At 33.3% G+C, this 14,422-nt stretch overlaps 1 protein-coding gene across 11 annotated transcripts in view; it reads left to right on the top strand.

Moving 5' to 3' along the window:
• Nucleotides 1-14,422, top strand: part of lrrc7 (leucine rich repeat containing 7) — a 191,457-nt gene that overhangs the window by 115,289 nt on the left and 61,746 nt on the right. For all 11 annotated transcript variants that reach the window (XM_056459998.1, XM_056459997.1, XM_056460005.1 and 8 more), the window contains exons 7-10: nt 4,005-4,068; nt 12,591-12,665; nt 13,493-13,637; nt 13,728-13,800. In XM_056459998.1, the coding sequence (XP_056315973.1) occupies nt 4,005-4,068; nt 12,591-12,665; nt 13,493-13,637; nt 13,728-13,800 (357 nt within the window). The remainder of the gene's footprint in view (nt 1-4,004; nt 4,069-12,590; nt 12,666-13,492; nt 13,638-13,727; nt 13,801-14,422) is intronic.

Raw genomic sequence — 14,422 nt, 5'->3', positions numbered from 1 at the left:
GTATCCTAAAAAATTTCACAAGGGACAGACACAAAATGATTTTTATTATCTGTTATTTTTTGTCAAATAAATAAACTTGCCTTGCCTTGCCTAATGTAACCACAGTGGGAGTCTTTAGTTAATATTTAAGACAAAATATCCCTACATAAATATTGTAAATACACCTAGGAGATGCAAAATGTACCCACAATTCTGAAATTACCCATAAACTGAATAAAAACATAGAAACAGCTAAATAATACAGTACATTTATGCGCATTAATGCACAATGGTGTTTACTGATCTTTTGTCTGTGGGGTTACGAATAGTGTTGAAATGTACAGTATGTATAAAAATGAGATCAGTATTTTGTGCCAAACAAGGTGATATGATTGCATCTGACATGAAAATTATTATTTGAACATCTCATGAGGACTTAAACATAGCATATTTTCTTGTTCTATTCAGCAATGTGTTGTCAAAGTAACTGGTTAGGTTGCACACCTGTTTCTTGTTTAGTTTTTCACTAAATGGTTATGAAACCAGCTGGTTTATCTGAATTTGAAGTGGAAAAACCCAGGGAAAGTGGGCATGTTCAGTTGTGGAGTGGAGAAGAAAGGAAAGACAGTTATTATAACAGCTCTTTAGATTCAGATGCTTATTGACGACATGAAAGCTCCCCGCAAATGCACAGTGCATTTCACCTTTACAAGCAACATAATAAACGTACATTATACATGCATTTGTAAGCTTGCTATACATTACACAACACATTTACCCACTGTTATGATTTAATGCACAAGTTTCCATTTACATCTATGCATTGAAAATATATGAAAACACTGTTGCGTAACATTTAAGGCTTATTTTGCAGTGTTTATATTGGTTAAGCAGCTGTAAAAAACAGCTCATTAAATCTCTCATATTATATGCAGTCTCATAGTTTGAAGGCACTGTCATAATAATGTGCGATGTCATGAATAACTAAAGCAAAACCTATTCTCACAAGACAAAGATGTATAGTTTCATGAATATTTATGAGAGATAGATGCGTTACCAAACACTGTGATTATTTTAGTGTCACATCGTGACATCTATACAGTGTTGATTTTTAACTGTGGGGACAAAAGTGCAGTTAAGAAATTATTTCCTGTAATTAAAATGTATGCATGCTAACATCGTCTTCTATGATATGTAATTCAAACATCTGTTAAAATCTCAGATAATGTAGTGTAGTGTTTTATGACCCTTCAGGTGTTTAATGTTTGAATTTCCATGTTGTCCAGATTCACCAGTTTGTTGTCATGGTTACTGATTATGTTGCACACCTGTTTCTTGTTGAGATTCTGTTTTTTTTTAATTCCGTATTTACTATGGCCTCAGCTTTCTTACTTTGTGTGCATTTGTAATGCTGTTGCAGTTTCTTTTCCAGTTATCTTGTAGTCTTGTGTTTTTATTCTTATCTCTCATTTAGATCTTTATCTTAGCCAGAAATAAATAAATAAATAAATAATTTAGTTTAGTACAGATCCACTTATAATGTTTTAAATATTATTTATATTATTATTTCAGAGATGTCACATGCTTTATTCTTAGTCTTTACCTCTAATGATGTTTTTCCTCCACAAATAACCTTGATTGACCTATATATTTTAAAATTAAAGCAACTGAGAAGCAAGCCAGTATTAACATATGGATATAATGCTGCTTAAAAATGTATTAAAATTTAAAACTCTTCTCATCTGCCCTTTTTTCATTTTGTTCATCCTTTAGTAAAGTGTAACATGATTTAGTGTAACAGATAGTCAGTGTAGCAGAGCCTACAATCTCATTTGTCACAGTGGGGAAGACCTCTGGACCCCTCTAGAGAGGGACACATATTGCACACGGTGGTTTATGCTTGCTGACTTGTTCAGATGTCCTGGTTCAAGACTATTTTTATCTGCCAGCAATAATACCACCCATCCTTCCTTTAAATCCAAACTGCATGAAGTAGAGAAGTAACAGTACAGAAAAAAATGATGATTTGTTATGTGTTTCGGTTTTGACACATTTGTTTTTGTCACAAAGTCATATTTTTCATACAGCAGGAGGGAAAAAGATACATATATTTGCTTTTTTGTATAAAACGGTGGTGAACTGAACTAATTGTGGTTCTGTCTTTAAATAAATTAAATTACAGTTGTAGTTTCACAGTTGATGCTGTAAACTATTGTATATTGGGAGCCCTATTACCTACAAATTACTAAAATTTAAAGGCTATAATAAAAAAGAGCCAAACTAATATATTCAGTTGACTATTATTTTATATCCAATAACCAACACTAAAATAATTGTTAGCAAACATTTAAACTACAAATAAGGTCGCTTTAAATGAAGGTCTACATCGAATTGTAATACGATTTTACTTTACCAATTTGTTGATGAATTATAATAATTTACACAATGGCTTTAAGAACTTTTTCATGAAAAAAAGAACATTTTTACACATATACATTAAACAGTTAAGCAATTATGAACTTCCTGATAAAAAAGACAGAACTGAGTAGGTAATACTAAGAATTATTTCTTAATGACTGTATAACAAAACAATGATTATTGTGTTTATTACACAGGAGATCATCCTCGGGACTTTTTGAACAATTTATTAATGAATATTTTGTAAAACTAGAGGTTTTAGACAACACAAGTTCATTCTGAAAATGTAGCCCTACATACATTTCTGGAGATCACGAATTATGTAGCTAGAAGTACGTATGGCTGCATTTCGTCTTGAAAATGAATGCTCTGGGGCGGTATGACGCCGTGCCTTTGAACGCTTATCTCCGTATGGATGGCTTTCCTGCCGCTACCAGTTTGTCCGTAAGACAAAGAGCTCTTTTTAACGATCTAGGTGCAAATTGTAAAGTGCATGGTGCAAAAGCATTAAGGCCACTTTTGTTATTTTAAGGACAGAAAAATACGCTCTGCACCGCGGCGCAGGGTCTAACAGGGTTGTGCTTATTCTATTAATAAGTTATAAGTGTGTTTTGACAATAAACCAATCAGTCTCATCTTCCATTCCTTTTTAAAAGAGTCAGTTGCATCGTGCCATGGCACATTTGCAATTTCAGTTGCATTTTAGCGGGTCAGTTGGTGCTTTTAAAAACACTATTGGTTGGGTTTAGAGAAGGAGGGTGGATCAGTCAATCAGTCAGTCAATCAGTCAGTCATTCAGTCAGTCAAACAGTCAATCGACAGCGACCTCTGGTGGATTTTCATGAGAACAGGAGGCACGAATGGCACTCGTGAGAGAAATTTGAGATCTCTAAAAGCATACACAGCGGCCTCTGGTGGATTCACAAAAACTGCAAAAAAAAAAAAAATACATATCTCCTGGGATATATTTGGTGCAGAAATGTTTAGAGCGGTACATTTTCAGAATGAGCCTGCATGGGTTGGTTTTAGAAGTTTGCTGTGTAATAGAGAGAACACATTTTTAAAGATTTTTAATATTAATTCATTTCTAACAACTAATTTCTTTTGTCTTTGCCAAGATGACAGTAGATAATATTTTAGTTATTTTGTAAGATAGTAGTATTCAGCTTAAAGTGCAGTTTAAATGCTTAACTCAGTTAATTAAACTAGGCAAGTTAAGTTATTAGGCAGGCCATTTGATTACAGTAAAAAAAAAATCTTAAGGCGGATAATAATATTGACATTAAAAAAGTTTTAAAAATGTAAAACTAAAATAAATAATTTTTGCATTTTTGTCTTTCAAGAAAAAAAATGAAATGCTTTGAAAATGTCCACAGGAGTTCACAGGAGCGCTAATAATTTTGCCTTTAGCTATATATATTGTCTGTATACATGTATATATTATATGGTGTATAAATACAGGTATGTGTATCTTTACACCTGTAACATTTTGAAAACTATAGATGTTGAAAACATCCTATTTAATATGATATCATGGAAATTCAATTGTTTATGTTTGCATGAACAATTCACAACCAATTTTGATTTCTTCTCTTGTCATGTTGTAGGTCAATTCATAGGCTGTCGCAACTGGAGCGGTTAGACTTGGGAAGCAATGAATTCTCTGAACTGGTAAGAAAGATGCTCTCCTGTTGAAGGCTTTTTATCAATGGGACAGCTGTTAGCGCACTCAGCATGGATTTTGGCTTCAGTAGGGAAGCTGAGAGTCTCTTGTCAGATTTCTGCTGCTGCACTGCGTTGGTTGCATCATGCGTTGATCCATTATTCATGAGTTGGTTCAAACACACAGTGCTTGGCGGTTGCCGCGAACGTTCACCACTGAGCTGCATTTAATTGGCTCACCCAAGCTGGAGTAAACAATGGCAGGGGATTTATCATATGTATTCCAGGTATCTGCACTCACAGCCTGCCTATAGCCGTTTCTTTCAGAGCCTAAAGCTGGCAGCACCGCATTCATTTATTTGAGTATAAATCAATGGACAAGGCACTGTGTCTGGAGGAACTGTGGCAGCTGAACACCAGAATAGCTATTAATAGCAGATTTCTTCCAATAATGGTTATGCTGTGTGATCGTTCGATTGGGAGCTGTTGGTTATTTTAAAAAGCGCTCCATGTTGTAATAATGGCTGGAAAAACATTTGTAGTGGAGGCTGGGCAATAAGGATATTGATATATCAATATAGCTACTGTATATTTCAATATCAGAAAAAAATATTCAGAATCACAATATCAATAGTAAATATTTACATTTATAATAATAATCAATAATAATAATAATAATAATAATAATAATTAGTAATCAATAATAATAACAATAATAATAATAATAATAATAATGTTTATTGTTGTTGTTGTTGTTGATGATGTTATTATTTTAAGAATTATAGACAATGAGGATAATTATGGTTTATTATTATTAATATTTTTATTATAAATATTATTGTCATCATTACTGTTGTTGTTGATGTTATTATTTTAAGGTTGATAGACAAGCATGATTATGGTTTATTATTATTATTATTATTATTATTATTATTATTATTATTGATTATTGTTGTAATTGTTGTTGTTATTATTATTTTAAAAATGATAGACAATGAGGATGATTATGATTTATTATTATTATTATTATTATTATTATTATTATTATTATTATTATTATTATTATTATTATTGTTGTTGTAGTTGTAGTTGTTATTATTATTATTTTAAGGATGATAGACAATGAGAATGATTATGGTTTATTATTGTTGTTGTTGTTATTATTATAATTATTATTATTTTAAGAATGACATACAATGAGGATGATTAGGATTTATTATTATTAGTATTATAAATATTAATATTATAAATTTTATTAATATTATCAGTGTTGTTGTAGTTGTTGTTATTATTATTTTTCAGATTGATAGACAATGAGGATGATTATGATGTTATCATTGTCATTATTATTATTATTATTATTATTATTATTTTTATTATTATCATTATTATTATTACTATTATTATTATTATAGTTGTTGTTGTTGTTGTTGTTGTTGTTGTTGTTGTTGTTATCATTATTATTAACTGCTCTGGGACCAATTATATATTGTTAAACTAAATGGTGAAATGCATTATAATTATTATTATTACATTAGTTTTGTTGTTATTTTTGTAATTAATAACATTCGATCAACATTTATGTTTCTTTCATGTTTAAGTTCACAAATTTTGCAACACTTTTTTGATGAAAAATCGAAGTGTGTTGTTGTTGTAAACTAATTGTATTTCCTTTGATTACATTGAATTGCTGTTACATTTTTATGAATTATTTATTTAGCCTAAAAATGAGGAAATGTTTTTATGTAGTTTTAGGTTTTATTTTTATATAGTTTTTGTTACCATTTATTATATTTACATTTATTTGGGGATCTAACAAACATGCGAAATAAATTTTGTTGCAGTTTACAATCCCTCAACAATCAGTTAAGACTATGACATAAATATATAATAATAATAGATATTCTCTCGATGTTATATAATATATGATATAACCTAACATTATGCAATGTGACATATAGAGAAACAATATTGTATATTGAATATATTATAAAATAAAATAAAAAGAATTTTTGGCCATATTTCCCAGACTTATTTTAAGCTTCTCAGTGCCAAACAGTTGGAGTTGTGAAATTACTGTTTAAGTTTCTATCAGTGTCAAACACAGGTTTGGAGTATCCAGGGCACTTTGTCCTTGGGTGATGAAAAAAAAAAAAAAAAACGCATCAGTGCTTCCAAAGGGAACAGATGGTTTGGCATTGCAGTAAACGCACTTTACTGCTCAAAGCCCCCAAGTAATAAGAGAACACCCATCAACACTCTCTGGCTCGGCTGTCTGGACATTCAATCTCCCTGTCCCAATTCAGCATGACTTTTCAAATAACTTCTGACCTTTCCTGTTGGCAGCCTCGTCAGTGCTCTTTTAATTTCTTGAGATACACTCTCTTTTTTGTGATAAATCAGCCTTTTAGCAGCTTAAAAACAACAACAACAGAATTACTGTGAAAGTGAAACCTCTTCATGGAGTAATGAAGTTGCACGATTTTTGAAGGCACTAGAGGAGCAAATGCTTTGTTTCTTAACTATAACCTATAAAAGTAGCATCTACTTCAAATAACCTACCCTGAACAGCTTGAATTATCTAAGATATTTACAGTACATATAGAAAATCATCATACACCTTAAATTTGAAATAACTCCTTATTTTTCCTACAGCCTGAAGCAAAATCACGTTCCAAAGAACTGTTTCTGCCTTTTGAAATGTTTTTGTAGCCTAACCTGTGCCTTTCTACAACTTTATCCGGAATATCTTTTGAAGGCATAGTGTAATGTGAGTAAAAGTATAGATTTTCACAGGGTATGATGATTTTCTATAGGCACTATAAATATTCAATTGGATATCTTATGAATAGGCATGGGACAAAAACCGGTTTCAAGGTTTATCGCAGTTTGAAAAAGTCACGGTTTTAAAACCGCTAAAATAATCTGCTATACCGTTCCTACAGTATTTGTAAGTTTTTTTAATGTGTTTTTATGTGTTAAATTTGTGTTTTTGAAACCAATGAAGACAGCAGAAGTCAATGATTTATTTAATTATTTAGCCTGACATGTTTACTGTTCCAAAATATTTAAAATCTTTCCTAAATTAAAATATATTGTGTTCAAGCTGTTTTTTTTTGCTCAGTCATTTAAAAATAACTTATTTTAGAGCAGTAATCACAATATCGTCATATTTTTTTGTCCAAGGCTATCATACCACCAGAAACTTATACCGGCCCATGCCTACTTAAGAATGACAGATTTATCCTCCCGATCTCACAAGAAGTTTTATGTATTATCAGAAAATTGGCAATAATTTATACAAAATTTTATAACTTAATTAGTACAAAAACATACATTTTTTTAAAAGGAGGCATGTCCCCAAACCCCACCGCTAAATAAAGTTTAGGTCCCACTTTATATTAAGTGTCCTTGACTAATGTGTACTTACACAGAATTTGATATTTCCTTACAATGTACTTATTGTGTAAATACATGTATTTACTGTGTACTTATGCTTGATTAAATACCCTTATGTAATTACATCTGTAATTAACTTCTGTAATTACATTTGTAAATACACAGTTGACCATCCCTTACACCTTAACCCACCCTTAAACCTACCCATAGCACCAAACCTGTGCATTACCCTACACCTATCCCAACTCAAGAGCACCACAAGTGTTCTCAAATACATTATGAACACAGTAAGTACATTGTATTTATTTATTGATGCAAGTACATGGTAGTTAAGGACACTTAATATAAAGTGGGACCAAAGTTTAATATTAAACTAATTTCGAGAGGAGCACATGCTCATGATTGTCCCGGCTGGCCTACATTAGCTTATCACGATCCTCCAATCAAAGGATCCCAAGTCACTATATATTCTCATTTCCTTTCTACAACTATCTTCGTCTGGAATAAACCCCCCTCCTCTACCTTTATCCAGAATGGGCAGCACGGTGGCCCAGTGTCACACCCTTATGATATCTACAGTACAATTAACAAATTGAACAAAACAAAACAAAAACTAAAGTGTACTTTTAAAAATGGTTACAACTATTTTTTTGGACCTTCTTTGGTTGAAGATAAACATTATGTGAAGGTTAAACATATCCTGCCACTGGGTTTTGTATTCTACATTTTGTAATCTATTCATGGAAAGTGGCAAACCTTTGATGAGGAAAAACAAAGACAGCACATTAAGAAGCAATAATCCTCAACCGAAATGTAACTCAGCGGTTTCCTCAAGCGATTTTGGACGCATTGCATCATGTCAGGTAATGATGGCATAGCAGTTGCACAGCCTGAAAACAATCATTAGTTTAATTTATTACGCCTCTGTTGGTGTCATGTTCTTTTACAGAGAGATTTCTCTCTAACAGCACACATCCTCCAAACAATGGCTGTTGAGAATGGAGCACTGACTGCACGAGGCATTTGTCAGGATCTCTGCCTCTCGCTGTGATGTTGGCAGATGTTGACTGGTGTGGTTCCCTGAGCTTCAGATTCTTTCTTAATTGAACTTCTTGCTGAGGGGATCATGAAGGCACAGATGCGGTGGCTCAAAAGGAGAGAAAAGCAAGCAGCAGCCATTAAAAACTAACTGAGTCTGTGGTACACAGAGGCTCTGAGTCTTTTCAAATTAAATTTAAAACCGTAATTTGTTTTCCTGGCCTCTGCGATGCTGCTATTTGTCAAAATCGTGCTGTTATTTTATAAGAATCGGTTATTGGTTTCATCACCTTCTAATGTTTGCGCTGTCTTTAAAAGATTCAGAGGATGTGCAGCAAAGTGGTTGGATTTAATATTTAATACCCACTCTAATGTGTTTTTCTGAAATCAAAATTGGCTTTAATATTTAGTTTTGCTTCTTAAATCTTGAATGATGTAGGAAAGCAAATAAAGCTTCTCTGAGGATTTAGCAGACAATTTGCGATGCATTTATCACTACATACTGTACTGTCTCTTGATCTAAGAGTTGTTTTAAGTCCCAGAACACTTCAGCTTTATATTTACAGATGTGTTGACACCTTAAATATGTTAATGGACAAATTAAGGGAGAAACGTACAATTTCACTTAGAAAAAATATGACAGGGCTTAAAAAAATGTGACTTAAGCTTGTCATCCTCCAAAAAAAAAAAAGCATACAAAAACAAGCATAAAATCGTACAACTCAATGATAGAACGCATCCTTGCTCAGTCAGCCTCTCCTCGGTCAAATGTGTATTGCACGCATATCTTAAATTTAAAAGTGATTTATGTAAGTTTTTGACTCTTCTAAAGCATAAAATACCATAACATGTTTGCAGAAATTCAAGAAACATGCTAAGTGAACATGCTTGTTTATCTGAAAAACAGTGCTGAAGTCAGATATTCTGCTTTGAAAATGTGTTTTCCGTGCCGGAACTCTGTCTTTGTTATGGTCATTTTAACCTCCTTAATGCCAGTTTAGCCAATTATATTTCAGCATCCCGAGTTGCCTTGTTGGAAAACCGCGTATTTCATTCATTCATTCAGAAAGGCTCTGAAAGTATGCGTCCGGGACCAAAATGCGACCTCTGGTGGACAGTAGCAGACTCCGAAAGGAAACAGATTCAGTTCCACATGAGGTTATTAATTAGCAAATTATATAAACATTACGAACATAAACAATAGGTGAGCAGGTTACATTGTAATCGCGTGTCCTAACATGCTACGTGATGAGATGCATATTGTCTGTTTGCACTAGACGAAACACAACAGAAATTTAAATACAGCCATTCAGAAGCACAGAATATGCACTCATTTATGAAATGGTAAGGTTTATACTCTAATTAATACATATTAAACCTCTTTAACATAATTAAATGTGCATGCTGAATCACTCATATCTTTAGTTCTAAAGTTCAATTTCAAACGGTTTATTTTATTTTCAAGATCTGAGGTGTACTATCTGCTGCTGCTTTCAGTACATGGCAATAAATTTCATATAAAATGGCATTAAAATTCACATTGTTAGCATTTAACAATGAATAAAGCCCATGAGGTTTACATGAGGTGATCATTGTCAGTTTTCTGTTGTTCACCTGTGAGAAATAGAAGCCGTTTCTAATATATTAATTCGAGATGTTGTTTAGGATAAAAACTCCTTTTAATATGAAAAATATTCCTTCTATCGGGTGCTGTTGTTTTTAGTTAGAACACGGTTTAAATCAGCCTTTAAGCTCGATGGTTAGACTCGCTCCTGTCCTCAATCTGGCAACCTGCACTTGTATTTGTTTTGATCCAGGAGTGCAATACCTAGTTCAACCACTGGGTGTCAAACTTACATACTGCAAATGTAACTGTGCATTCCCACGGGGCTTCAGCATCAAAGTTTGACCGAGGGCTTGTCTGAATTTGGGGTTGACGTGATCGTCATAGCAGCGTCAGCCAATAAAATTAGTCCGCAATCGGCTACTGTCTGAGCTGGGGTATTTGCATAAAGAGATCTGATTGGCTGACGCTTCTGTTGGCGCTTGAAAAGTTGAGAATTTCCCAACTTCTGCAGCAAGCAACGCCTGTGAAGCGGCCCCGACAGATCCACAATGCAGTTCGGCAACGCCTGACGTCACCCATTCAAATTGAATGGGAAGAATTGACGCTGATGCCTCGTGTGAATGGGGCATAACAGGAGTGACAGAAACATTGGGACAATTGTAAAATAGTATTCATTTGTAGACTGTTTTTATAATTTCAGTTGATGTGAATGACTTAATAACTTAAAATAGCTATTTCTGAAGGTTTTTTCTTCTAAATCACAGTTTTAGCATAACAAAACTATTAAAACTGTAGGTTCAATTGGGCTGAGGACATTGACAAAGACAGGGTTTGTAACTTTGTAAAGTGTTGTTATTAAAGAAAACTAGTGGAGAGCGGGGCACAAAGTAACACTTTTTGGTTTTGGTCAAATAATGAACAAAGTAATGGTATTAGACAAAGCATATTTTTTTGGCCAGGAACACACAAGCCTCTCCTACAAATGAGCACTGAAATTATTATCGCTGGACCTATGGTTTTTGTGCAGTATTGCCAAAACTGCCAGGAGTAAAAATGTTACTATTTACCCCACCTGGGGGGCAAGTTGTAACCGTCAGGAAGTTAGTTGTAACACATGCTTAGAAAGGCAGATTTCAAAAAATTTATTAAAATCCAGCTTACATTACATAGTAGCTATATTTCTACAGTAATTGGCTCATTTCTCTTTTTTTATTCTACATAGCACAGTATGTTTATGTATTTATTTGTTTATTGGATAAACACATTTGAATCTATTTGCATTATTATCTATTTATCCATTATTATACAATGCATTTATTTGCATTATTAGCAATAAAATAATTTTATTTCTATTAAAACATTATTTTCTATTAAAAAACATTTTTATTTAAAAAGTTCTCAACATTACACTCAAAATTCTTAAAAAAATGTGTTAGTTTATTCGGTGTCCAACAGTGTGTGGCTTAATTGTAACACCCTGTTACAACTAACCCCGCTGTGTCGTGTTTTCCTCAAAACTGACTAGCAGTCACTGTGTGTGTTTTACATCTTTCAAAATGGTTTCATCTTTTAGCCTAGAAGACGGTGATCACAACAATATAAGATTTTACACTTATACTTTCACAGATTTTTTTTAAATAAAAAAAAATATTGAGTATAATAAAAAATACTTTTATGCTGCAAAAATGTTTTTTCCTGTGTTTCTCATCCAAATTTCGTCGAACTTTTTTAATAACTGGCAGGAGGACGTCTGCCGACACTGTGGTGAAAACCTCAGAAGCATGCCATGGTTAACCCTGAGCAAATACCTTAAAACTGTTACCTGTTACATTTAACCCCGCATTACTTTGTGCCCCGCGCTCCCCTAAATCAGAGAACCAAATGAAGGACATATTCCTTTACAACTTAAAAACTCACAGAAATTAACCAGCAGTCCATTTTAGAAATGTTTGGGATGAAAAACTTTATTTCAGGGACAGAAAACGTATGTTTCTGGTAGAATGTCCCATATATTGTATGAAACTGTATAATTTACCTTAAGGGGAGTTCCTAAAAACTACCATAAAGGCCTGTTCACACCAGCTAAACGGAAAATTTGTCACATTTTTTTCAAAATTTTCCCTTTAAGTAAAGTGGTTTTAGGAACACTTTTTTTCCATGAACTGACCAATCTCATTATTCAGTTATCCAGATTTGAATTGTATGGCACCTGTAATGGGATAATTTACAAAGACAATTTGTGATTTAACATATTTATTATGCATTAACTGGGAAATAAAATCCTTCTAAAAAGTATTTCCAACATATAATGTTGTTACCATTATAGTTTGGACTAACCCTTTATATATAGAATTATTTTTAAGACTATATTTTAATCATCATGTATTGTACTGTATTATTATAGTGATCATATTTGGTTTGAACAGGCCTAAAGGATTGAAATGACTTTCATAAGTTGGTTTTTAATTTTGATGCACTACAGTATGTATAATTATTTTGCTGGTTATGATCCTCTTTATTGTTACAGCCAGAAGTGCTGGAGCAGATCCATAGTATAAAAGAGCTGTGGCTGGACAACAATTCATTACAAACTATACCAGGGGTAAGTGCAGGACACATCTACTTATAATATCAAACACAGAGTTAGCATCAGTTTCATCTACATAAGAACCAACATGCTGTGTCAGCTCCTTTATAGATTTCATACTCGAAAGTATAAGGAATTTTATTTTACAAGACACACTTATCGTTTCCTGTGTCATATTATTTGTTAGAAAAATGTATATGTAAATGATTTTTTGTTGTTGCTGTTGTAAAGTCCCCAGATAGACTTTAAGGGCTCTATTTTAACGATCTAGGCGCAAAGTCTAAAGCACATAGCACAAAAGCATTAAGGGCATGTCTGAATCCACTTTTGCTATTTTAAGTATGCAAAAATACGCTCTGCGCCAAAGAGTTTTATTTTAAAACATCAATTTAAAACAAAAGCGCACTAATGAAAAGCCACCTCAGGGGGATCAGCACAGTCATAGTAAACAGTGCTTACAGGGTAAATGAAAGGTTAACACTTCAGAAACAATGGATCCAATTTTAATCCAGGGTTTTTAATCCAGGGTTATGAAACTGCTCTGGATCAGGCTCACTTTTGTATAGGTAATCTTAAAAAGTTGTGCTAAACGTGTACAATGTAAAGTGATGCAGTATTTTGCCATATCAATTCGCATGGGTACATGACAAAAAAATACTTTATCATGAGTTAGCCTATGTCCAGATGCTGTGTTTTGCATCTTGATTACACCCAGGGTTTAGGAATGTACAGACAATGGTTTAGACCCATATATATCTATTTCAAGTTTTAAAATCCCTATAGACACTGAACTATAATATATGTATAAATAATAACATTTCATTCTTTCTTATATCTTACAGTCTATTGGGAAACTGAGGCAGCTGCGGTATCTAGACTTGGCGAAGAACAGGATTGAGAGTCTAGATGCAGATATCTCTGGCTGCGAGTCCTTAGAGGACCTGCTTCTCTCCGCCAACATGCTGCAACAGTTACCTGATTCAATAGGTGACCCTGTGCTGCTTATTATTCACAGAATATTTCTCTTTTTTTAGATTCAGTATACAATATAAGTTTTGTATGATATGTCTTTAACAGGAAAGTTGAAAAAGTTGACAACATTAAAAGTTGATGACAACCAGCTCACCTCACTGCCTAACACCATTGGAAGGTTAGTAACTCACTTACAACTCATCCAGCTGTGTAAAGGAAAAATGACAAAGGCAGAAAATATGACTTTTTAATTTATTTGTATTCATGTGTGTGTGCGCGCGTGCGCGTGCGTGTGCGTGTGTGTGTGTGTGTGTGTGTGTGCGCGTGTGATTTATAGCCATATATATGTAAAGTAATAGTTCTTTGATGCTAAGGGTGGTCAGTACTTCCTTTAAAGGGATAGTTCACCCCAAAATGAAAAACCTTTCATCATTTATTCTCACTCCTTTTGTTTGAAACCTATTTGTGTTTCTGTTTTCCGTTGAACACAAAAAAAAGTTATAATAATTAGAAAGAATATTGGGGAAAATTTGTTTTTTTTCCTGCTACGGATGTCAATAGCTGCTGGTTTCCAACATTCTTCAGAAAATCTTAACACAATAACGATATAAATAAAAGCTTAGAACCATTTGAGTGAGTAAATGATGAGTACATTTTCCTATTTAGGTGAAATATATCTTTAATCACCTGAACTCATTCAATCATTCATTTTCTTTTCGGCTTAGTCCCTTTATTAATCCGGGGTGGCCAAAGCAGAATGAACCGCCAACTTACCCAGCACATGTTTTATGCAGCAAACA

Source organism: Danio aesculapii, chromosome 6 (assembly GCF_903798145.1).
Source record: "Danio aesculapii chromosome 6, fDanAes4.1, whole genome shotgun sequence".
NCBI classification, from domain to species: Eukaryota; Metazoa; Chordata; class Actinopteri; order Cypriniformes; family Danionidae; genus Danio; species Danio aesculapii.
The sequence above is the reverse complement of the archived record's forward strand: the minus strand, read 5'-3'. Positions and strand labels throughout refer to the sequence as shown.